Source organism: Pseudophryne corroboree, chromosome 10, assembly GCF_028390025.1.
Source record: "Pseudophryne corroboree isolate aPseCor3 chromosome 10, aPseCor3.hap2, whole genome shotgun sequence".
Lineage (NCBI taxonomy): Eukaryota > Metazoa > Chordata > Amphibia > Anura > Myobatrachidae > Pseudophryne > Pseudophryne corroboree.
The window spans coordinates 343,519,108-343,545,983 of record NC_086453.1 but is presented as its reverse complement, the minus strand read 5'-3'; the positions used below and the strand labels follow the sequence as shown (position 1 = coordinate 343,545,983).

The 26,876-nt window shown below is 49.3% G+C and overlaps 1 protein-coding gene across 6 annotated transcripts in view; it reads right to left on the bottom strand.

The window, feature by feature from the left end:
- LOC134965616 (uncharacterized) overlaps positions 1–26,876 on the bottom strand; it is a 34,593-nt gene that overhangs the window by 5,132 nt on the left and 2,585 nt on the right. The window contains exon 1 of one of the 6 annotated variants that reach the window (XM_063941958.1): positions 23,347–23,555. The exons of 1 other annotated variant lie outside the window; for it this stretch is intronic. Coding sequence is in view for 1 of the 5 variants with exons in the window: in XM_063941953.1 (XP_063798023.1) it covers positions 6,487–6,571 (85 nt within the window). In the remaining 4 variants the exon portion in view is untranslated. 4 more of the 6 variants (XM_063941957.1, XM_063941954.1, XM_063941953.1 and 1 more) reach the window with 4 other exon arrangements.

Below are 26,876 nucleotides of genomic sequence, written 5' to 3'. Positions count from 1 at the left end.
CGACTGAACCTGAATGGCCTGATCTTGAAGATGTGCCGCTTGAAGAAGGCCGTTGTATATGGCCCTGAGTTCCAGAATGTTTATCGGAAGAGTGGATTCCAGACTTGACCACTTTCCTTGGAAATTTTCCCCTTGAGTGACTGCTCCCCAACCTCTGAGACTTGCATCCGTGGTTAGAAAGATCCAGTTCTGAATCCCGAACCTGTGGCCCTCGAGTATGTAAGAAGTTTGTAGCCACCAGAGGAGTGAAATTCTGGCTTTTGACTACAGGCGTATCCGCTGATGCATGTGAAGATGCAAACCCGACCCTTTGTCTAGGAGATCCAGTTGGAAGGGCCTTGCATGGAATCTTCCATACTGTAGAGCCTCGTAGGAGGTTACCATCTTCCCCAGAAGGCGAATGCACTGATGAACCGATGTCTGGTCTGGCTTCAGGACATCCCGTACTATCGATTGTATCACCAACGCTTCCTCCACCGGTAGAAACACCCTCTGCACCTCCGTGTCGAGAATCATCCCCAGGAAGGGCAATTTCTTGTCGGCTCCAAATGTGACTTTGGAAGGTTGAAGATCCACCCATGATCCTGGAGTAGTTGAGTTGAGAGAGCAATACTCTGCAACAACCTCTCCCTGGAAGATGTTTTTATCAGCAGATCATCCAGGTATGGAATAATGTTCACTCTCTGCTTGCGAAGGAGTAGCATCATCTCTGCCATGACCTTGGTGGAAACCCTCGGTGCCGTGGAGAGGCCAAATGGCAGAGCCTGGAACTGATAGTGACAGTCCAGCAGCGCAAATCGGAGGTAAGCCTGGTGAGGTGGCCAGATCGGAACGTGAAGGTATGCATCCTTGATATCCAGGGATACCAAGAATTCCCCCTCCTCCAGACGTGAGATCACCGCTCTCAGAGACTCCATCTTGAATTTGAACTCCCTCAAGTAGGAGTTCAATGACTTTAGGTTTAATATTGGCCTGACCAAGCCATCCGGTTTCGGTACCGCAATCAGGTTTGAGTAATAACCCTTGTGTTGTTGGTGAGGTGGAACTGGAACAATGACATTTGTTTGAACCAATTTTTGAATGGCATCCTGTAGGATAGCACTTTCTGTCAGCAAAGCTGGTAAGCCTGATTTGAAGAATCTGTGAGGTGGGAGCACTTGAAATTCCAGTATGTACCCCTGGGCAACAATATCTGTTACCCAGGGGTCTAGGCATGATGATGCCCAGATGTGACCGAAATCTTTTAGTGTCGCTCCCACCTGCCTGATCTCCAGGCTGGGAGGTCCACCGTCATGCAGAAGATTTGAGGAAGCAGAACCTGGTTTCTGTTCCTGAGATCCTGTTGATGCAGGTTTTCTGGATTTTCCCTGACCTCCTCTAAAGAAGGTGGAGGGGGCTTTGGATTTTTTAACTTTTGCGGTCCGAAAGGACTGCAGTGTAGATGTAGGATAAGATTTCCTAGCCGGTGGTGGCAGCGTAAACCCGCCCAGAGTCAGTAACAGGCGCTTACTGACGGTAAGCGGGAATCCCCTTTGTGGCCAGGTCCAGTGTGACCTAAACATCCATTCTGTGTACTGGGGACGGGATGCGAAAGCGGTGAGGGCTTTCATACGAGACCATCCAGTCACATAGGTTCTCCACATTTTTCTTGGATTCTGAATCCGCAGTCCATTGGCGTAGCCAGAGACCTCTGCATGCCGAGACCGCCATGGAAGTAGCCCTCGCATTCAGCATGCCAATGTCCTTCATGGCCTCCACCATGAAAACAGCAGAATCCTGTATGTGACGCAAAAACAATTAAATGTCACACCTATCCATAGCATCTAAGTCCTCAAGTAATGTGCCTGACCACTTTACTATGGCTTTAGAAATCAACACACAAGCAATGGTGGGCCTTAAAGCTACACCAGAAGCTGTGAATAGTGATTTGAGCATAGTCTCAATCTTGCGGTCAGCTGGTTCTTTTAAAGCGGTTGAACCAGAAACTGGTAAAACCATCTTTTTTGACAACCTAGACACAGAAGCGTCTACTATAGGGGGGGGGGGGGGGGGGGGGGGTTTCCCACTTTTTCCTGTCCTCTTCAGGGAAAGGGAAAGCAATGAGAACCTTTTTTGGTATCTGGAATTTTTTCTCAGGATTTTCCCAGGATTTTTCAAATAAGGAGTTTAACTCCTTGGAAGCCGGGAAGGTAAGCGAGGATTTCTTACTTTCTGTAAAATAAGATTCCTCTTCCTGCTCAGGTACCTTCTCAGTTATATATAAAATGACCCTAATGGCTTCAATTGTTAGTTGCACCCCTTTAGCAAGTGATGCATCCCCCCCTTCCTTGCATATCCCCATCACCGTCCCCTGTACCTAAGTCGGTATCAGTGTCGACTTGCATTATTTGGGCAAGTGTACGTTCTTGTGGGTATGTGGGGGGGGGGGGGGGTCTTAGACGAAGCAGTGGGGACTGAGTATGTCAAACCCTCCACAGATTTTTTCAAAATATGTGTCTCTTTCTCATTATGTGACATCCTTGTTGAAATCTGGGATATCATTCCCCTTAAAGAATCCACCCATGCTGGCTCGGATTCAGAAGGCTGAGAAAGCATATTGCAGTCCTGAGTACATGGAAGAGACTCTTCAGGAGAAGATACACACTCTGCAACACAGGACACAGAGTCCTTGGAAGTGATAATGTGAGGTTGACTTAACACTACCAACTCACTCCCCCCCTGTCTATAACACCCTGGTACCGCTGAGGATAGCTGGAGTTATGTAGAGGGCAGTGCTCCCTGTCAGCATTCTGATCCTCTGATCTGCAGGGAGAAAATGGCGCTGGTGAGTGCTGGATCCGGTCTGAGGAAGAAGCCCCGCCCCCTGTAATGGCGTGTCTTCCCGCTTTCAAGGATTATACTGGCCTGAGGTGAATTGGCTGCTAACAGTGGGATTAGCCCCTGTTAGCATCTGTGACCAGTGTAGGGTATTTGCACTGGCTCAGGGCGCCCCTCACAGCGCCGCACATCAGTACTGCTGAGCCCTCCGGAGTGCAGCCTGTCAGAGCTGCGTTCCTACAGCTCTGAGGAGAAGCCCCGCCCCCTGAAATGGCGCGCGGCTTCCCGCACTTGTTATATTATACTGGCCTGAGGTGTTGCTGCTAACAGCGGGATTAGCCCCTGTTAGTTGATCTGACCAGTGTAGGGTAACAGTGCTGGCTCAGGACGCCCCTCAAGCGCACACACAAAGTGTAACTGAGCCTGCATTGGAGCGCAGCCTGTCAGAGCTGCGCTCCCACCCTTGTGCCGCCATTCCCGCTTATCGGGCTGCCGGCGCTGTACTCACCACTCTTCTTTCTTCTGGCTCTGTTAGGGGGTGGCGGCCGTGCTGCGGGAGTGAGCGGTCGCCTCATGGGCTTGCAATCAGCACCCTCAGGAGCTCAGTGTCCTGTCAGCGGAGATAGAGAACCATTAACTTCTAGAGTTGGTTCCTACTCCCCCCCTTAGTCCCACCAAGCAGGCAGGCTGGTGCTAGCAGCCTTCCTGTAACCTAAAAACTCTTTTAAAATAAAAAAAAACTAAGAAAACTCCTAGGAGCTCCCCTAGCTGTGACCCGCTCCACCGGGCACATTTTCTAAACTGAGTCTGGTAGGAGGGTAATAGAGGGAGGAACACGCCCACACTCTTAAACTCTTAAAGTGCCTATGGCTCCTAGAGGACCCGTCTATGGTGGTCATTCCGAGTTGTTCGCTCGTTGCCGTTTTTCGCAACGGAGCGATTAGGTGGAAAATGCGCATGCGCATGGTACGCAGCGCGCATGCGTTCAGTAATTTAACACAAAACTTTAGAGATTTGCACAAGCTCGAGCGACGTTTTTTCATCGCTCGAGTGATCGTAGTGTGATTGACATGAAGTGGGTGTCTCTGGGAGGTAACTGCCCGTTTTCAGGGAGTGTGCTAAAAAACGCAGGCGTTCCAGGTAAAAACGCAGGAGTGGCTGGAGAAACGGGGTAGTGGCTGGCCGAACGCAGGGCGTGTTTGTGACGTCAAACCAGGAACTAAACGGACTGAGGTAATCGCAATCTAGGAGTAGGTCTGGAGCTACTCCGAAACTGCAAGGAATTATTTAGTAGCAGTTCTGCTAACCTTTCGTTCGCTATTCTGCTAAGCTAAGATACACTCCCAGAGGGCGGAGGCCTAGCGTGTACAATACTGCTAAAAGCAGCTAGCGAGCGAACAACTCGGAATGACCACCCATACCCCATGGTACTAATGTGGACCCCAGCATCCTCTAGGACGTAAGAGAGAGAGTCTAATTTTAGATTAAGTTTATTTTATGTTAAGATATTAGCAATAACGTAGAAGTTGTCAATTTTGTCGACTTTTTTCTTTGAAAACTACTTGGAAATAAAAAAAGTCCCTTCTCTATTCTCTGTGACTTTTTATTTTTATCAATACACCTCATTTAATAGTACATTATACAAAATATCCTAATAAACTTCGAAAACTAGATTAGCGCCCAATAGAGCAATTCAAATGTTGCTTCATTCAGGTGCGCACAGTCGCTGGCGCTGACATTACTGTTATGTTGTTCCGTCATTTTGACGGACTGGTAACTAGTCTATAATATGTACCTCTGTCTCCTGTGTGTACGATCTACCCAGAAGGAAATGTAAAAGCCAAGAAATCAGGCGGAGTCTTAGTAATCGTTGCAGATTATCAGCGCTGCACCATAGGGTGTCCTGTCCTGGCACTACTGGCTTTCTGTGCCCGCTTACATACTGTGCCAACTGCTGCATCAGTGATGCAATAGGATGAGTTTTATGATGTCATCCAAGTGTCCAGCTACAGCATGTGACACTATACAGCTACCTGTCCAGCTACAGTATGTGACTACAGGCAGGGCCGGTGCAAGGTCTCTCTGCACCCTAGGCAAATCTTCAGCCTAGCGCCCCTAACCTGCAACCCCACCCACAATCACCTTCCAAAGGGGAGATGCAGGTGGCCACTAGGTGGGCTGGGGTGATTTGCATCATTATACATATAGGCCCTCATTCCGAGTTGTTCGCTCGCTTTAGCAGCATTGCACACGCTAGGCCGCCGCCCTCTGGAAGTGTATCTTAGCATAGTAGAATTGCGAACGAAAGATTAGCAGAATTGCGAATAGAAAATTCTTAGCAGTTTCAGAGTAGCTCGAGACCTACTCCTACACTGCGATCAGTTCAGTCAGTTTCGTTCCTAGTTTGACGTCACAAACACACCCTGCGTTCGGTCAGCCACTCCCCCGTTTCTCCAGACACTCCGGCGTTTTATCCTGGCACGCCTGCGTTTTTCCGCACACTCCCAGAAAACGGTCAGTTTCCGCCCAGAAACACCCACTTCCTGTCAATCACACTACGATCACATCAACGATGAAAATTCTTCGTTCGGACGTGAGTAAATCTACTAAATTTTGTGCTAAAATACTTAGCGCATGCGCACTGCGTACCATGCGCATGCGCATTTTTGCCTTAATCGCTCCGTTGCGAAAATCGGCAACGAGCGAACAACTCGGAATGACCACCATACAGAGAAAAGGGACCACACTCACAGACTTTTAAAATAATAAAATAAATTGTAAACAAGTCACAAAATTTTGTGACTTTGTTCACAATATACTTTTACTTTAAAAGTCCTTGAGTGCCGTCTATACTTTATATACTGTATAATACTGTAATATGGGGTCTTGTGTGGATATTTCATTAGGGATGGGTACGGGATGCCGTCGGTCAGAATACCAAGAGCAGCATCCCGACCACTATAATACAGACATTTTGAATGAAATTAATTAACCTCACCCTAACCCTCCCTCCCCGCAGCCTAACCCTCCCTCCCCGCAGCCTAACCCTCCCTCCCCGCAGCCTAACCCTCCCCGGCATACTAACATTCAGGATGTCGGCTGTCCATTTAATTGTATATGCGTATACATAAATATTTACGCACATACATATATTTGTATGCTTCTTATTGTGTTCAAACCCCCCCCATCTGTAAGTTCATTACTAACATGCATACAGAGACACACTTTAGTTTTTTGGTAGATTAATTCAGTGGTGCCCTCCAGTGACTGGCGCCCCTAGGCAGCCGCCTAAAGCTGCCTAATGGTAGAGCCGGACCTGACTACAGGGCAAGATTAAAGGCCTAGGGGTCAGGGTCGGACTGGCCCACAGGGGAACAGGGGAAACCACTGCCTGTGGGCCCTCCTCCTCCTCTAGGGATCAAGTTCCAGACTACCCCAGTGCCCTGGATTTATGCATTATACATATGTTACATTATACTTCACAATAATTTGGTTTATTATATATTTACCAAGGGGCACAGAACATGTAATGGTTAGCCAAACCTCTGTGGTGGCTGGCCACGCCCCCACTGGAACCTGGCTACACCTTTAAACATGGGCCCCTACAGCAGCATTCCCCCAGTGGGCCCTTCATGCCCCAGTCCGACACTGCTAGGGGCTGATATTTACCAACGAAGAGCTGAGTAGCTGTGACTGGTGTGGGTGTGGCCAGTGCTGTGTGGGTGTGGCCAGTGTCACGTGGGCGTGTACACATACTATCAGACCCACTGTGTCTCTCAGGGGGAGATGTACTTACTACTGTACTAAGTCATCGAGAATGATAAAGTGGAGAGAGATGGAGCAGATGTGCTATGCCTTGGAGAGAGATAAAGTAGACGGAGATAAAGTACCAGCCAATCAGCTCCTCACTGCCATGTTACAGGCTGTGTTTGAGAAATGACAGTTAGGAGCTGGTTGGCTGATACAGTATCCGTTTGGATGGTCGACTATGTTACGGTCGACAGTCAGGTCGACCACTATTGGTCGACATTGACATTGTTGACATGGACACATGGTCGACACGACGGGTCGGCACATCAAAAGGTCGACATGGCTTTTTTTTTTTTTTTAAATTGATTTTTAAATTTTTCATACTTTACCATCCACGTGGACTACGATTGAGAACGGTAACCTGTGCAAGGGGACGCGGCACACTAATTGGGGTTCCTGGTCATGTTCCGGGAAAAATTACACCAAAACCAGTTCAAAAATCCACGTCGACCTTTTCATGTGTCGACCATTAGCCCACGTCGACCATGTCCATGTCAACCAATAGTGGTCGACCTAATGACTGTCGACCAAGACATGGTCGACCATTCATACCGGAACCGGCTGATACTTTATCTCTCTCCAAAACTTAGTACATCTGCCCCTCAATAAGAAGTAGTAGATAAAATGCAGCATGTTGTGAGGAAAGTAGAATGTAAGTACTTATGACGTATGGCAGAAGTAGGGGCGGCGGGTAATCGTGCTGTGATTGTAATGGGCCTATTTTATAATGTAGTCCCACCGGCCCACATCTCACTGAGATAAATACGTCCTGATATATTCCTGTTATACATGAAACACGTGACACCATTATAAGAGCCCAGTGTTCTGTTACATCCGACACAGTGCTGGTGCTAATTTCGGTTCCGGTATGAATGGTCGACCATGTTATGGTCGACAGTCATTAGGTCGACCACTATTGGTCGACATTGACATGGTCACATGGTCGACACATGAAAATGTTCGACACATGAAAGGTCGACATATGAAAAGGTCGACATGAGTTTTTTTACTTTTTTTTGTGTCGTTTTTTGCGTAAAGTGACTGGGAACCCCAATTAGTGCACCGCGTCCCCTCGCATGGCCGCAGTGTCCCGCGGTGGGGGGAGGGCAGTTGGGAGGTTCCTGCAGCTGTGAATATTCAATGGAGACAGGAGGAGAGGGGGCATGCCAGCAGCTCACACACAGAGCGCTGGGCATGCCCCCTCAATGTTGAAAACGGGGGAAGTGGTTCGCGATCGCGGGGCGAAGCCATGCCCCCTTTCCACAGGCCACGTCCCCTTTTCCACAGGCCACGCTCACTTTTCGGGCGGGGGTGTCCCTCATTCCTTTGCAATGTCGGGACTTCCAGGTTTCAGACCCGGGAGTACCTCTGCGCATGCGCAATGAGATGCAGTGGCCGTGGGGGTTGCTGGGAGGGATCCGATTAGATCCCTCTCCTCTCAGGGCAGAATGCAGAAAGAAGCCCATAGACATATTTAGGGTAATGGCAGTAAAAGATGGCATTACTCTCCACATTGCAGACTGGGATTCCTGGGGTTAGTCTTAGTATATATGGGAAATGCGGCCAAAGCCGTTTTCAGGTTTTTGGCGGCATTTCCCCTTTATTACATCTCGCCCTTACTAAATTTGCCCCTAAGTGTTTATTTATTTCTCTTACGTCCTAGAGGATGCTAGGGACTCCGTAAGGACCATGGGGTATAGACGGGCTCCGCAGGAGACATGGGCACTCTAAAGACTTTAGATGGGTGTGCACTGGCTCCTCCCTCTATGCCCCTCCTCCAGACCTCAGTTAGATCCTGTGCCCAGAGGAGACTGGATGCACTGCAGGGGAGCTCGACTGAGTTTCTCTGAAAAATACTTTTTGTTAGGTTTTTTATTTTCAGGGAGCACTGCTGACAACAGGCTCTGTGCATCGTGGGACTGAGGGGAGAGAAGCAGACCTACTTAAATGATAGGCTCTGCTTCTTAGGCTACTGGACACCATTAGATCCAGAGGGTCGGAACGCAGGTCTCACCCTCGCCGTTCGTCCCGGAGCCGCGCCACCGTCCTCCTCACAGAGCCGGAAGATAGAAGCCAGGTGAGTATGTGAAGAAATAAGACTTCAAAGGCGGCAGAAGACTTCAGATCTTCTCTGAGGTCCGCGCAGCGGTAACGCTGCGCGCCATTGCTCCCACATTACCGGCACTGTATGGGTGCAGGGCGCAGGGGGGGGGCACCCTGGGCAGCAATTAGGATACCTATAGGGACACTGGCATAGATATATACTACGGAGGCAGTATATAAAAAAAAAACCCAGTATAAAGATTTGAGCGGGACCGAAGCCCGCCGTTTAGGGGGCGGAGCTTGATCCCGCAGCACTAACCAGCGCCATTTTCTCCACAGCACGCTGCAGAGAAGCTGGCTCCCCGGACTCTCCCCTGCTGAACACAGGTACAGAGGGCAAAAAAGAGGGGGGGGGGGCACATTTATTTGGCGCAGTGAGTATATTTATATGAAAGCGCTGTACTGACTGGGATTTTATTCCAGTGCCCGGTGGCGCTGGGTGTGTGCTGGCATACTCTCTCTCTGTCTCTCCAAAGGGCCTTATTGGGGGACTGTCTCCATATGTATATATATATATATATATGGAGAAAAATATATATACAGCGCCACTTGTGGGATAGATTCCAATATTCCGTTAAAATATTTTATAAAAAGAGAAAAACTGTAAAAACATTTAAAAAACACACATAACCTTTTTTAAGGTGTCTGCCACCCCCTAAAGATGCAATGCTGGTGAAGCAATGCTAAAAATTGTGGAAGAAGTGGGAGATAGGGGTACCGGCGACTTGTGTTGTTTGAAAATGTATATTAAAAGATCCTAAAATTTATCAGCCAAAAAATATATATATAAAAATATTCAAATTTATTAAGATATAAAACTTAATAGATAAAAGTACAAATTTTCAAAAAAAGTATAAAAATATATATGAATAAATATAAGGTAGGAGATAAGACTTAGCTTAAAAATAGGCAGGGGGTCAGTGCAGGGAGCCCAACGCGTTTCGTCGACCCTTTGAAGAAGTCATATGTGACGAAACGCGTTGGGCTCCCTGCACTGACCCCCTGCCTATCTCCCACTTCTTCCACATATATATATATATATATATATATCCCTGAGTGTGTGGGGGTGTCGGTACGTGTGTGTTGGCATGTCTGAAGCGGAAGGCTCATCTAAGGAGGAGGTGGAGCAGATGATTGCGGTGTCTCCGTCGGCAACGCCGACACCTGATTGGTTGGATATGTGGAATGTTTTAAATGCAAATGTGTCTTTATTACATAAGAGAATGGACAAAACAGAGTCCAGGGAAAAAACATGGAGTCAATCCATGGCTTTGGCTGTATCACAGGGCCCTTCAGGATCTCAGAAACGTCCCCTGTCCCAAGTAGCAGACACTGATACCGACACGGATTCTGACTCCAGTGTCGACTACGATGATGCGAGGTTACACCCAAGGGTGGCCAAAAGTATTCATTATATGATTATTGCAATAAAAGAGGTTTTGCATATCACAGATGATCCCTCTGTCCCTGATACGAGGGTATGCATGTTTAAGGAAATGAAACCTGAGGTAACCTTTCCCCCATCTCATGAGCTGAACGCGTTATTTGAAAAGGCTTTGGAAACTCCAGACAAGAAACTGCAGATTCCCAAGAGAATTCTTATGGCGTATTCTTTCCCTGCACAGGACAGGTTACGGTGGGAATCTTCGCCCAGGGTGGACAAGGCTTTGACACGCTTGTCCAAAAAGGTGGCGCTACCGTCTCCAGACACGGCAGACCTCAAGGATCCTGCTGATCGCAGGCAGGAAACTACCTTAAAATCAATTTATGCACATACGGGTGCCTTGCTCAGACCGGCAATAGCGTCGGCTTGGGTATGTAGCGCAGTAGCAGCATGGGCAGATAACTTGTCATCTGACATTGATACCCTAGATAGAGATAGCATTTTATTGGCCTTGGGTCACATTAAAGATGCAGCCTTATATATGAGAGACGCTGCTAGAGACGTTGGGCTGTTAGGTTCAAGAGCCAACGCCATGGCAATTTCTGTTAGGCGAGCCCTGTGGACCCGCCATTGGACGGGTGATGCCGACTCAAAGAGACATATGTAAGTTTTGCCTTACAAGGGTGAGGTTTTATTTGGGGAGGGTCTCGCGGACCTGGTTTCCACAGCTACCGCGGGTAAATCTACTTTTTTACCTTATGTTCCCCTACAGCAAAAGAAAGCACCACAATATCAGATGCAGTCCTTTCGGTCGCATAAGTCCAGAAGAGGTCGGGGCTCTTCCTTCCTCGCCAGAGGTAAAGGTAGAGGGAAAAGAATGCTGGCTACGGCTAGTTCCCTGGAGCAGAAGTCCTCCCCGGCTTCTACTAAATCCACCGCATGACGCTGGGGCTCCACTGAGGGAGTCCGCACCGGTGGGGGCACGTCTTCGACTCTTCAGCCAGGTCTGGGTTCAGTCAGACGTGGATTCTTGGGCGATGGAAATTGTATCCCAAGGCTACAAACTGGAATTCGAAGAGGTGCCTCCTCGCCGATTTTTCAAATTGGCTTTACCAGCTTCTCCCCCAGAGAGGGAAATAGTTTTAGCTGCAATTCAAAAACTGTGTCAACAGCAAGTGATTATCAAGGTTCCCTTAGTCCAACAGGGGAAGGGGTACTATTCAACCCTGTTTGTGGTCCCGAAACCGGATGGCTCGGTCAGACCCATTCTGAATCTAAAATCCCTAAACCTGTACTTGAAGAAGTTCAAATTCAAGATGGAATCGCTCCGGCCAGTTATCTCCAGCCTGGAAGGGGGGGATTTTATGGTGTCACTAGACATAAAGGATGCATACCTTCATGTCCCCATATATCCCCCTCATCAAGCGTACCTGAGATTCGCTGTACAGGACTGTCATTTCCAGTATCAGACGTTGCCTTTTGGGCTTTCCACGGCCCCGAGGATTTTCACCAAGGTAATGGCGGAAATGATGGTGCTCCTGCGCAGGCAGGGAGTCACAATTATCCCGTACTTGGACGATCTCCTGATAAAAGCGAGATCGAGAGATCAATTGCTGAAAAGCGTGTCGCTCTCCCTGAGAGTGCTGCAGCAGCATGGCTGGATTCTAAATCTACCAAAGTCACAGTTGGTTCCGACGACTCGGCTATCTTTCTTAGGCATGATTCTGGACACGGAACAGAAGAGGGTTTTTCTCCCGATGGAAAAAGCCCAGGAACTCCAGAACATGGTCAGAGACCTGCTAAAACCAAAAAGAGTGTCAGTCCATCAATGCACTCGAGTACTGGGAAAAATGGTGGCGACCTACGAGGCCATCCCATTCGGCAGGTTCCATGCGAGGACGTTTCAGTGGGACCTTCTGGACAAGTGGTCAGGGTCCCATCTACAAATACATCGGAAGATAAGCCTGTCCCCCAGGGCCGGGGTGTCTCTCCTGTGGTGGCTGCAGAGTGCTCACCTTCTCGAGGGTCGCAGGTTCAGCATTCAAGACTGGGTTCTGGTGACCACGGACGCGAGCCTCCGAGGATGGGGTGCAGTCACACAAGTAAGAAATTTTCAGGGACTATGGTCAAGCCAGGAGGCTTGTCTACACATCAACGTACTGGAATTGAGGGCCATATACAACGGCCTACGACAAGCGGAGAATCTTCTTCACGACCTACCGGTTATGATTCAATTAGACAACATCACAGCCGTGGCTCATGTAAACCGCCAAGGCGGGACAAGGAGCAGAGTAGCAATGGCAGAAGCCACCAGGATTCTTCGCTGGGCGGAAAATCATGTAAGCGCTCTGTCAGCAGTCTTCATTCCGGGAGTGGACAACTGGGAAGCAGACTTCCTCAGCAGACACGATCTCCATCCAGGAGAGTGGGGACTTCATCAAGAAGTTTTTGCAGAGATAACAAGTCTTTGGGGACTTCCTCAAATAGACATGATAGCGTCACGCCAAAACAAAAAGCTTCGGAGGTATTGTGCCAGGTCAAGAGACCCTCAGGCAGTAGCGGTGGACAGGCCGTCCACCGCTACTGCCTGAGGGTCCCTTGACCTGGCACAATACATGGGTGTTTCAGTCGGTATATGTGTTCCCTCCTCTTCCGCTCATCTCAAAAATATTGAGGATCATAAGTCGAAAAAGAGTGCAGACAATACTCATTGTTCCAGATTGACCTCGAAGGGCCTGGTATTCAGATCTTCAGGAAATGCTCACAGAAGATACGTGGCAGCAGGGGCCCTGCGTGTTCCAAGACTTACCGCGGTTACGTTTGACGGCATGGCGGTTGAACACCAAATCCTAGCTGGGAAAGGTAATCCAGAGGAAGTCATCCCTACTCTGATAAAGGCTAGGAAGGAGGTGACGGCGAAACATTATCACCGTATCTGGAGGAAGTATGTATCTTGGTGTGAAGCCAAGAATGCTCCTACGGAAGATTTCCATCTGGGCCGTTTTCTCCACTTTCTACAGACAGGAGTGGATATGGGCCTTAAGTTAGGCTCCATTAAGGTACAGATTTCGGCCCTGTCAATCTTCTTTCAGAAGGAATTGGCTTCTCTTCCAGAAGTCCAGACTTTTGTAAAGGGAGTGCTGCATATCCAGCCTCCTTTTGTGCCCCCAGTGGCACCATGGGACCTTAACGTGGTGTTACAGTTCCTAAAATCTCACTGGTTTGAACCTCTTCAAACAGTTGAGTTAACATTTCTCACTTGGAAAGTGGTCATGTTGTTGGCCTTGGCATCTGCGAGGCGGGTGTCCGAATTGGCGGCTTTGTCTCACAAAAGCCCCTATCTGATTTTCCATGTGGATAGAGCAGAGTTGAGGACTCGTCCTCAATTTCTGCCTAAGGTGGTTTCATCGTTTCATATGAACCAACCTATTGTGGTGCCTGTGGCTACGGGGGACTTGGAGGATTCCAAGTCTCTTGATGTAGTCAGGGCCTTAAAAGTTTACGTAGCCAGGACGGCTCGGGTTAGGAAAACAGAGGCACTGTTTGTCCTGTATGCAGCCAACAAGGTTGGCGCCCCTGCTACTAAGCAGACTATTGCCCGCTGGATCTGTAACACGATTCAGCAGGCTCATTCTACGGCTGGATTGCCGGTACCAAATTCGGTAAAGGCCCATTCCACTAGGAAGGTGGGCTCTTCTTGGGCGGCTGCCCGAGGGGTCTCGGCATTACAGCTTTGCCGAGCAGCTACTTGGTCGGGTTCAAACACTTTTGCTAAATTCTACAAGTTTGATACCCTGGCTGACGAGGACCTCCTGTTTGCTCAATCGGTGCTGCAGAGTCGTCCGCACTCTCCCGCCCGGTCTGGAGCTTTGGTATAATCCCCATGGTCCTTACGGAGTCCCCAGCATCCTCTAGGACGTAAGAGAAAATAAGATTTTAAACCTACCGGTAAATCTTTTTCTCCTAGTCCGTAGAGGATGCTGGGTGCCCGTCCCAGTGCGGACTGGATCTGCAAGACTTGTATATAGTTATTGCTTACATAAGGGTTATGTTACAGTTTTGATCAGTTTATGACTGATGCTGTTTTGTTTCATACTGTTGACGGGTTCGTATGTTCCCAGTTGTACGGTGTGGATGGTGTGGGCTGGTATGTATCTTGCCCTTAGATTACAAAAATCCTTTCCTCGTTCTGTCCGTCTCCTCTGGGCACAGTTCTCTAACTGAGGTCTGGAGGAGGGGCATAGAGGGAGGAGCCAGTGCACACCCATCTAAAGTCTTTAGAGTGCCCATGTCTCCTGCGGAGCCCGTCTATACCCCATGGTCCTTACGGAGTCCCCAGCATCCTCTACGGACTAGGAGAAAAAGATTTACCGGTAGGTTTAAAATCTTATTTTTCCTATTTTGGACATTTGTAATGTTTTAATAACTAATAATAGGATGAACCACAGAAAAAAAAACCTATTTAAAACAATAGATTGATACTATACGTGGTTGGACGGGCCTGTCGGGAGCCTGGGTAAAGCCCCGGTGGGCCTCCATGTTTCGCAGCTCTGCTCACTCAGGTGCCTGTCTGCACAGGGGTTGGCTGGTCCATGTTGGACTGCCTTTGGCAGGACTAGCTGGCACACCTCTATCCAGTCAATTTTGAGCTCTCCAGCATTATGGAATGACAAGGCTTTCCATGCCCTGTCACTGAGCAAGCTGGTAGCTGGTACTTATTGTCATAGACATGCGCATGGGCGGTGCCTCATGTGCACAGGCACACCCTAATGTCAGGCACCCCCAGCTCTAGCCTACTACACCGTGTAGAACCCGCGGAGGTGATGGACGGAGCAGAGCGCACGCTGAAAGGGCTACTGAGGGGCAAGGACTCAGAGCGTCTGCAGGGCGAGGTGTCGGAGGTGCTGAGCCAGCTGGTGGTACCGGAGTATGCGCCCTCAGTCCACTTACACAACTCTCTGCTTCATGCCGGCTCTTCCCCCTGTCTGTCAGTGCTCCACATTAACCAGTGCTGCTTTATTATTAGCAGCGTTTCCAGTACAATCCCACCTGCTACCCACACAGGCCCCACTCTCCCCTCACAGCTCTAAGTGCCCATTACCAGCACCCCCAACCAGAGCCGGCCATATGCATAGGCAAACTAGGCAATTGCCTAGAGCATTTGATATGCTTAAGGGCATCAGCAGCTTCTGCTGATTAAAATGATATGCGACATGCCTATATTCTGTGTGTAGCATTTCATATGCAGATACAGCCACAGTCTCACACAGTATATAGACATGCCGCATATCATTTTAATCAGCAGAAGCTGCTTGTGCATCCTAGCCACATAGCAATGCAAATAAGATGCATTTTCATTAAAAAAAAGGTGATCAACATTAGCATTGAGGCAAGATTTATGAGGACACATCTGTATCCAAGCAGAGGCAAAGGTCACAGTGTTAGTGGAAGTGTGAGTGCTGTGTGCATGTGAGTGGGTTGGTTGTGCAGTAGTGTTCGGAACATGTGTAAGGAGCATTATGTGTGTCACGTAAAAATGCATTAATAATGTGCAACATATGTGTAAAGGGGTACTACTGTATGTGTGTCATTATGGGTATAGGGGCACTAGTAATGTGCAGCAAATGTGTAGGGGGCACTGTGTGTGTCATTATGTGTATAAGGGCATTAATAATGTGCAGCATGTGTGTAAGGGACATTATGTGTAAAAGGGCATTAATAAAGGTTGTCATAATGTGTTAGGCACATTATGTTTAAGGACATTAATGTGTCTAATATGTGTAAGGGGTATTACTGTGTGGAATTGTGTATAAATGCATTACTAATGTGTGGCATTATGTGTATAAGGTGCTCTACTATGTGGCCTTGCGTATAGAAAGGGCACTACTGTGTCGTCTAATGTGAATAAAGAGCAATAGGGTGTGGTGTAATGTGAATAAGGAGCAATTCAGTGTGATGTAATGTGAATAAGGGGCTCTACTGTGAGGAGTAACGTTTATAAGGTAAAGTGATATTACTGTGGGATGTAATATGAATTATGGACACTATCGCATGATAAAATGTGAATAAAGTTGCAGTACTGTGTGGCGTAATTGGAATTGGGGTTACTATTGTGTGGCCATGGCCCTTGCCAGCAAAAACACACCCCTTTTTGGGCTGTGTGCCAAATGTGCGAACTGTTCCTATTTAACATATAGAGGGTACAAATACCCAAATAGGGACTGCTATGGATGAGGGGTGATGGTGCTGGGAAAGAGGTGCAAGGTCAGAGGCGAAACCAGCGGTGGTGCTAGGGGGCACCAGCCAAAATCTTGCCTAGGGCATCATATTGGTTAGGGCCGGCTCTGCCCCCAACCCTCCTCCATGTCACCCATTACGTGTCACTAATGTCACCCTCTAACTCCCACTGCCTCACCCCAGTGTCATCCTCTGCCTGTCATCCATTAAATATCACCCCTGTGTCACCCTCTGTCTTTCTGCAACTGCCTCACCCTGGTGTCACCCTCATGGCTGTCACCCTCTGCCTCACCCTGGTGTCACCCTCATGGCTGTCACCCTCTGCCTCACCCCAGTGTCACCCTCATGGCTGTTACCTTCTGCCTCACCCCAGTGTCACCCTCATGGCTGTCACCCTCTGCCTCACCCTCATGGCTGTCACCCTCTGCCTCACCCCAGTGTCATCCTCTAAATACCGTGTGGCCAAAAACCTAATCCTAGTCAAACTACACCACCATGCCAAATTTGGTGGAGCTACTGTAGGTAGAAAACTCAGTGATGGCAATTTTGGAATAAATACATGTGGACTGCATGCTCCAAGAAATAAAATATAAGTATGGGGTCGCAGGAATACGCTGAATAATGAGAAAGGGTTTTTATTGCTAGAGAGAAAAAGGACCAGTCAGTATTCTGCAGGGCCAGTGTACAAGTGAGGGGTGCGAATTTTTATCTGCACATCACTGGTCGGGGAAATATTGCGGTTTTATTAGTGAATTGCTCTTCTCTGCTGTAACATCTCCTGTTCTCACATCCTGATCTTCACATAATGACATTTGTAGGCAGAAGAACATTGTGCAGGGTTACGATTTATTCACGTCTTTTAAGTCATGGAAAGTAAATTGATGTCAATAAAACAGAAACATGAATTGTCAGGATTCCTCATTTTCAGGTTCTGTTCGATGTCCATCGACATGTTTATTGCTTGCTAGGTAAAGTGTCTAATTCCTTCCTTTCCAAACTGATGCACATATATACTGTACATACGTCAAATTATTGTGATCTATACAAGTAAGCATAGCATTCCCCAAAAGGTTTCCTAGACTCTGCACCTTGTTATATAGACCTGTAAATTACATTGTGAAATGCAGTGGAAAAAAACATGATTCTGCCCTACTTGGTGTTAGGTGAGCCAAGAAACTATGAAACACACTAATGACTGTAGTGGGGAAGGGTGCATACGTGACAGGAAGAGTAGGACAGGGGAGCACACGTGACAGGAGGAGAATGGTAGGGGAGGACACGTGACAGTAGGAGAATGGTAGGGCAGCACACGTGACAGGAGAAGAACGGTAGGGGAGCACACGTGACAGGAGGAGAATGGTAGAGTAGCACATGTGACAGGAAGAGAATGGTAGAGGAGCACATGTGACAGTAGGAGAATGGTAGGGCAGCACACGTGACAGTAGGAGAATAGTAGGGGAGCACATGTGACAGTAGGAGAATGGTAGGGCAGCACATGTGACAGTAGGTGAATGGTAGGGGAGCACACGTGACAGTAGGAGAATGCTAGAGGAGCACATGTGACAGGAGAAGAATGGTAGAGGAGCACATGTGACAGTAGGAGAATGGTAGAGGAGCACATGTGACAGTAGGGGAATGGTAGAGGAGCACATGTGACAGTAGGAGAATGGTAGAGGAGCACATGTGACACTAGGAGAATGGTAGAGGAGCACATGTGACAGGAGGAGAATGGTAGGGGAGCACATGTGACAGTAGGAGAATGGTAGGGGAGCACATGTGACAGTAGGTGAATGGTAGGGCAGTACATGTGACAGTAGGAGAATGGTAGGGGAGCACATGTGACAGTAGGAGAATGGTAGGGGAGCACACGTGACAGTAGGAGAATGGTAGAGGAGCACACGTGACAGTAGGAGAATGGTAGAGGAGCACACGTGACAGTAGGAGAATGGTAGGGGAGCACACGTGACAGGAGGAGAATGGTAGGGGAGCACATGTGACAGGAGGAGAATGGTAGGGCAGCACATGTGACAGTAGGAGAATGGTAGAGGAGCACATGTGACAGTAGGAGAATGGTAGGGCAGCACACGTGACAGTAGGAGAATGGTAGGGGAGCACACGTGACAGGAGGAGAATGGTAGGGGAGCACACGTGACAGGAGGAGAATGGTAGGGGAGCACATGTGACAGTAGGAGAATGGTAGGGGAGCACATGTGACAGTAGGAGAATGGTAGAGGAGCACACGTGACAGTAGGAGAATGGTAGGGCAGCACATGTGACAGTAGAATGGTAGGGGAGCACATGTGACAGGAGGAGAATGGTAGGGGAGAACATGTGACAGGAGGAGAATGGTAGGGGAGCACATGTGACAGGAGGAGAATGGTAGGGGAGTACACGTGACAGGAGGAGAATGGTAGGGGAGCACACGTGACAGGAGGAGAATGATAGGGGAGCACACTTGACAGGAGGAGAATGGTAGTGGAGCACACGTGACAGTAGGAGAATGGTAGTGGAGCACACCGTGACAGTAGGAGAATAGTAGGGCAGTACATGTGACAGGACGAGGAAATATTAGGGAAGCACACGTGACAGGAGGAGAATGGTAGTGGAGCACACGTGACAGTAGGAGAATGGTAGGGCAGTACATGTGACAGGACGAGGAAATATTAGGGAAGCACACGTGACAGGAGGAGAATGGTAGGGGAGCACATGTGACAGGAAGAGAATGGTAGGGGAGCACATGTGACAGTAGGAGAATGGTAGGGGAGCACATGTGACAGGAGGAGAATGGTAGGGGAGCACATGTAATAGGAGGAGAATGGTAGGGGAGCACATGTGACAGGAAGAGAATGGTAGGGCAGCACATGTGACAGGAGGAGAATGGTAGGGGAGCACATGTGACAGGAGGAGAATGGTAGGGGAGCACATGTGACAGGACGAGAATGGTAGGGCAGCAGGGCCGGTTCTTAGATTTGTGGCGCCCCGGGCAAAATATGGGGGCGTGGTCACGACGCTGCAAGAAAATAAATAAATAAATAAAAAGAATACTTACCATCCCCGTTCCTGATCCAGACCCCCTCCGCCGGCGGCACCGCTCTTCTCCCCTCTCTCTTCTCTTCGATCTATGGGAGAGACGTTATTACGTCTCTCCCATAGAACAGCATAGACACTAGAGGTCAATTATGACCCCTAGTGTCTGTGCCACTATGCTGTGCGGTGCGCAATGACGTCATCGCGCATCGCACAGCAAAGGTCCTCTACACGAAGGGAAACTAGACCGTAGCGTCTAGTTTCCCTTCATGGAGAGGACCTTTGCTGTGCGGTGCGCGATGACGTCATCGCGCACCGCACAACTAAGGTCCTCTCAATGAAGGGAAACTAGACGCTACGCGTCTGGTTCCCTTCAAAGCGGGGGGGGGGGCACAGCAGGGCACTGCGGGGGGCACAGTGGCGGATCTTGCCCTGGTGCGGCGCCCTCCGGATGGCGCCGGCGCCCTCCGGAAGGCGGCGCCCCGGGCAAAAATACCGCTTGCCCGTGGCAAGAACCGCCACTGTAGGGCAGCACATGTGACAGTAGGAGAATGGTAGGAGAGCACATGTGAGGAGAATGGTAGGGGAGTACATGTGACAGGAAGAGAATGGTAGGGCAGCACATGTGACAGGAGGAGAATGGTAGGGGAGCACATGTGACAGGAGGAGAATGGTAGGGGAGCACATGTGACAGGAGGAGAATGGTAGGGGAGCACATGTGACAGGAAGAGAATGGTAGGGCAGCACATGTGACAGGAGGAGAATGGTAGGGGAGCACATGTGACAGGAGGAGAATGGTAGGGGAGCACATGTGACAGGAAGAGAATGGTAGGGCAGCACATGTGACAGGAGGAGAATGGTAGGGGAGCACACATGACAGGGGGAGAATGATGAGAGTAATACTGAAACTACCTCACCAGAGTGGAAGAGGTGTCAGACTGTGCTGCTCTCTGCTACCTACTCTTGCAGCGTTGGTTACTTGATGCTGCTGGTGGTGCTGGCCCTAAGCTCTGATACCCAGATCCTGTAACTTTGGTGTCCTGTTTGGAATAGAGACAGATATTGTAGGCTCCAATATACTATAGGTATAGAGGGGGTGATTCGGACTTGATCGTAGCTATGCTAAATTTAGCACAGCTACGATCACGCACACCGACATGAGGGGGGACGTCCAGCACAGGGCTAGTCCGCCCCGCATGTCAGTCCCTGCCCCGTCGCAGAAGTGCAAAAGCATTGCACAGCGGCAATGCTTTTGCACTTCAGGAGTAGCTCCCGGCCAGCGCAGCTTTTGCGTGCTGGCCCGGAGCTACTAGTCGCTGCCCGGGTCGCAGCGGCTGCGTGTGATGTCCCGCAGCCGCTGCGGCCCGCCCCCCGCACGGTCCGGCCACGCCTGCGTTGGCCGGACCGCACCCACAAAACGGCGGCCAAACGACACTGTGCCGCCCCCTCCCGCCGAGCGACCGCCTCTGCCTGTCAATCAGGCGATCGCTAGGCAACGTCAGCTGTTGTCTGTCAGCCATGCACCGGCGCCGCAGTTCTGACCTGATCGCTGCGCTGTGAAGAACTGCAGCGAGCGATCAGGTCAGAATGACCCCCAGAAAGTGAAGATTCTTGGCCTCCTTCCCCCAACCAAGCCAGTTACTTATTACACAATGAACCAGTTATTAAATGGATAGCATTTACGGTTAATAATTAAACTCCTTCACACCAGTAGGCCCCATCATCAAACAATTAGCGCCACATTTAATAGTAACCGTACGTTTCATTATTATCCACTACAATCAGTGGTCGAAGTGGGGCGGTACACGGCGGTATGGTATACCGCCACTTCTTCCACTGACTCGGAAGTTTGTTTAAATGAAAAAGTGTGCGAGAGAAGGAGGTGAGGGAAGTGGCCATCCTGCTGCACATGTTGCTCTGCGGCTGTGTAGAGCGCTGAAGCCGCTCACCGCTGTCAGCCGCTCCGCTCACCGCCGCCAGCGCTCACGCCGCCAGCCGCCCAGCTCACCGCCGCCAGCGCTCACGCCGCCAGCCGCTCCGCTCACCGCCGCCAGCCGCCCGAAGCTCTACTGTCCGGCTCTATCTCCGGTGGATCCCAGGCGATTCCACGGGCTCAGCTCTGCCTCTCCAACACCGCCGCCTCCTGCGTCTGACTTCCGGATCCTCCGGTCAGTGCCACCTTACAGAGGGTATCCCCATATAGCGGGTTTCGTACTGCCCGTTCCCTACCGCCAGCAGACCTCACCCGCTCTACCTCCTCTATTTATCTCTTTTCCCAGTCTACTCGTGCTTCCTTACTAGCTTGGCTCGAGGGGCTTCTCGAGCAGTCTCTCCAGTCCCCTCGTGCCAGTGTGTCCCCGTGGGGCGAATAGTATTCAGTCTTGCATGTCACCATACAAAGGGTGTCCCTTACACATATTACATAACATACAATGTACCACATCAAGGTTAATATTCAATAAACTGTGTAGAGCACTGGAGCCGCTCACCGCCGCCCAGCCGCTCCGCTCACCGCCGCCAGCAGCTCACCGCCGCTCACCCGCTCACAGCGCCCGCAACAAATGGCAGTCAGAGGGACCTCACCGCACCAAAGGCCTCCTTATCACCGCTGCTGCCCATGGGTGCCTCCGCCAACCACAGTCAGAAAATGTTCCCCTGCTGTCACCCTCTCTCCCTGTCTTTACTGTCCCTGTCCCTGCTGTCTCTCTCTCTCCCTGCTGTCACTGTCGTTACTCTCTCCCCCTGTCGTTACTCTCCCTGTCCCTGCTGTCACTCTGGCTGTCCCTGTCCCTGAATTGTGGATCATACCATGTGCTAAATGTGAATTTCGGCTCATTCAGTGTGCTACAATGTGAGTTTCGTCTCATTCAGTGTGCTACAATGTGAATTTCGGCTCATTCAGTGTGCTACAATGTGAGTTTCGTCTCATTCAGTGTGCTACAATGTGAGTTTCGTCTCATTCAGTGTGCTACAATGTGAGTTTCGGCTCATTCAGTGTGCTACAATGTGAATTTCGGCTCATTCAGTGTGCTACAATGTGAGTTTCGGCTCATTCAGTGTGCTACAATGTGAGTTTCGGCTCATTCAGTGTGCTACAATGTGAATTTCGGCTCATTCAGTGTGCTATAATGTGAATGTCGGCTCATTCAGTGTGCTACAATGTGAATTTCGGCTCATTCAGTGTGCTACAATGTGAATTTCGGCTCATTCAGTGTGCTACAATGTGAATTTCGGCTCATTCAGTGTGCTACAATGTGAATTTCGGCTCATTCAGTGTGCTACAAGGTGAATTTCGGCTCATTCAGTGTGCTACAAGGAGAATTTCGGCTAGTACCATGTGCTATAATGTGAATTTCGGCTCGTACCATGTTGATCGCAGCAGGAAATTTTTTAGCAGTTGGGCAAAACCATGTGCACTGCAGGGGGGGGGGCAGATATAACATGTGCAGAGAGAGTTAGATTTGGGTGGGTTATTTTGTTTCTGTGCAGGGTAAATACTGGCTGCTTTATTTTTACACTGCAATTTAGATTGCAGATTGAACAAACCACACCCAAATCTAACTCTCTCTGCACATTTATATCTGCCTCCCCTGCAGTGCACATGGTTTTGCCCAACTGCTAACCAAATTCCTGCTGCGATCAACTTGGAATTACCCCCCATGTGCTATAAGGTGAAAGGGGCACCAGTACTAGATAGTATAAGGGGTTCTACTACACTGGACACGCCCCCTTTTGGGTGACCATGCCCCATTTTGGGTGACCACGCCCCATTTTCTGGAGTGCGCGTGCCTTCGGCGCACACATAATTGCGTCCTTCAATTTTGCATACCCCCACTTAAAAATGTCCACTTCGACCACTGACTACAATATACTGAAAGTAACATCCAACCTCACATCACAGTGACAGATCCCATATTTCATACCAATACATCCCACATTAATACAGTAGCCCCCTCCATGCTACTTACCTGTTGAGTTGCTCTGCAGAGGATTGGTGTAAGGCGAAGTACCCTGCTTCAGGCTGACAGGGAGCTGAGACAGTCAGGGCAGAGGGCTTATGCCACCTTTTGGCAGCAGGATATTTAATGTGCTGACTGGGGAAGGTTCAGCCACCAGATAGAGACACAATGCGAGGGCAGGCCCCTTACAGTGCTGGCACCAGTCAGGGCAGATTTCCCTGTTGGCAGCAGGATATTTCATATGGTGACTGGGGAAGGCTCAACTACCATAAAAGGGGCACAATGTGAGGGCCGGCTGGGCACCAATCAGGGCAGGGGCTGATACTCCTGTTGGCAGCAGGATATTTCATATGGTGGCTGGGGTAGGCTCAGCCACCATAAAAGGGGCACAATGTGAGGGCCGGCTGGGCACCAGTCAGGGCAGGGGCTGATACCCCTGTTGGCAGCAGGATATTTCATATGGTGACTGGGGAAGGCTCAGCCACCATAAAAGGGGCACAATGTGAGGGCCGGCTGAGCACCAGTCAGAGCAGGGGCTGATACTCCTGTTGGCAGCAGGATATTTCATATGGTGGTTGGGGAAGGCACAACCACCAGGCACAATACGAGGGCCGGCCCCTTACAGGGCTGGGCACCAGTCAATAAAAAGAAAACAATAAAATGTGGAGAAATAAAACACAAAGCAACAGGTAGCAATGGCCGCCCCCAGTGTCCAGGGATGATATCTGTAAATGATCATTCCAGAGGCGGATTGGCCATATGGTCTACAGGGAAGATTCCCGGTGGGCCGACGCACCCGCAGGGCCTGTTTTGTTTGAGGACATGTGGTCCTATTTATAGACATGATGAAAAAGATGGCAAAAATTTGCATATATGAAAATGACTTTGCCACTTAGCCTGTGATTGCAGATGATCTAGTGTATGCTCTGTCTGCCTGCTTGGCTGACATATAAGATTGAGTGAATAGTGATTGGGATACGGATGGTGTAATAAAGAAAATATATCTTTCTAAAGAATTATATAGATTCCTAAATTCTAAAGGTGTATCATATAATGTGTTCATAATATTTAATTTTATTTCCTTTTAACTTCCACTTGATGCTGGACATCCCCACTATCTGGAAAGTCTTGTGGGGAGGGAGCTGCTGCCATGGCCCATGGCTAGACCTTACACCTCTGGTGCTGCCCAAGTGGGGCCACTAGTACAAATTTTTCCAGGGCCGCTTTTTGTTCCCAATCCGCACCTGGATCATTCTGGGTAAGTGGTCCTAAAGACATAACAGATTGAGCTTGGATGTAAGGTTTTCATGCTGTCTTCTATTTAGCTATTCTGGAGGAACCCCAATCTAATAAAAGTAGATGCATCCCGCATTGAGTGCTGCAGTTTCATGGCCTGGGGAGTGGGTGTGGGAATATGTTTGATGGACATATGGGCCCTTGGCAAGTAAAGGACCAGCGAGTGAGTTTATGTGCACCTAATCTGTACATGACTTACAGCAGTAGGGGGATCCTGATGTCCTGATTTTATGTTTTGCCCGCTATTACTCTTCCACAGTTAATACATTTATTACAGTATTGATAAAACGATAATCAAATTTTATTATCACTTATAATAAATATGGGGAGTGAGAGATGGGAGAATAGGGAGAACTCTAATTCCTGAAGTCCGGTGTTCCCTGTTACCCTGGGTTTTGTCTTCCTATCTCTTGCTCTGAGTACGTTTGTCCTCATTTACAAAGAACCTAAACTTGCACACCGGCACCCTAACACCTGGCAGGCGGAGGCTTCCCATATGTAACTGTTGAAGCAAATCCAAAGAGTTTCAAAAACACTTTTTAGTGGCGAGGAACTGGGGCTCCGTCCGTAGTGGGCAGCCACTGGCAGAAAAGAACCGTAATGATGCGGACAGTACCCCGTATCCGTGCTGAGCACCAGATTCCATAGCAGTTCATATTCTAAACATTCAACATACAGTATAAACCAACACTAAGCAGACACCTCTATTAGTATCTAATGAGCTCGTCTGTAATAGAGAGGGTATAAATAAGGCCCTGATAACATCTTCTCAGTGTATACAATTACTATAATATCCCAGCAGACAGCGCTCCGGAGTATTTCTGGCTGCCTGGCTATAAACAGATCGGCTTGTCTCCTAAATATTACCAGGGCGGTTACAGCCGTACCCTATATTTAGTGCCATGCACTTATAAACAGCTGCCTTATCTGTATCCAATGCAGGGACATTTGCACAAACCTGTCCCTACTAACATTCATAGGGGTGCAGTGTCTGGCTCCTGTCACAGCCATGCTATTACTGAAGGAATATTATTCTGCCTCCTAAATAAATGGGTTTTATATACAGAGTTTATTAGGTGCATCCGCTGGCCCCGTCTCATTGGCTGCCGGAGCGTTCCCATGTTTATACTGAGACAGGGTCCAGACAACTCAGGAGCAAATGGAATGGAGCTATATGTAGCAGGGATGCACGGCCAGCTGATCTGTAATAACTATGGGGCACATAGCAGGTGGTATTAGTCCTTACCTTCAGGTTGTTCTAAACTCATTATTAGCAGACTAATTAAAAGCACGTCAAAATAATGGACACCAGGGCCTGATTAAAGGAAGGGGGGGATCGCTACTCACACAGGAGATGCCGGGTTTCTGGAAGTCCTGCTGCATGGAGCTGGGACTCTGTCATGCTGAGGGTGTAGTATTAGTCTTTTATATATATGTAGGTGCTGTATACTGTATCTGTAATGGGCAGGCTATAATGAAACTGCACTATATACACGAGTACAGGCACGTGTAAATTTACCAGACTTCGCAAAGCTCCCGGCCAGTCTGCGGGATAGAGGTCACCAGTAGCCAGGGCCGGTGCTAGGGTGTTCGGCGCCCCCTTGCAAACTATAAATTTGCGCCCTCCCATACTTTACAAAGTGACAGCGCGCGCCTTTGGTGCACACCGAAAAAGGGGTGCGGCCTTACAAGGAAGGGGCGTGGCCACATATGAGTACCATTTCAAATTACGCCACACAGTAGCACAATCTTATTCACATAACACCGCACATAGTAGCAGCGGTGCAAGTGGGCGGGTACGGGTGGGTACGGCGTACCCTTAAGAATTTAGCCATGGGTATGCCGTACCAACCGCCGATGGGCCGCCGCTACCTCCCTATGCTGATGTTCACCACCGCTGTTGTTTGAGGGGAGGAGAGCGCAGCGTGCACCTCTCCTCCCCTCAGTGTCTACCTTCAATTCAGCGTTGGCCCGTGAGCCAATCAGAGCTCACGGTGTGGCAGCCAAGGCTCCTGATTGGCTGCTGGACCGCGAGCTTTGATTGGCTCACGGATCGGCGCTGAATTAAAGGTAGACACATACACCGCCGCTGGTGACCGAGGGGCAGGAGAGGCGCAGGCTGTGCTCTCCTCCGGGTGGTATTCATGTGACCGCCGGTCAGCTGACCGACAGTCACATGACCTCCTCCACCAGCCCGACGGGTCACTATCCCGACGGTCGGCATGCCGACCAACAGGGACTAT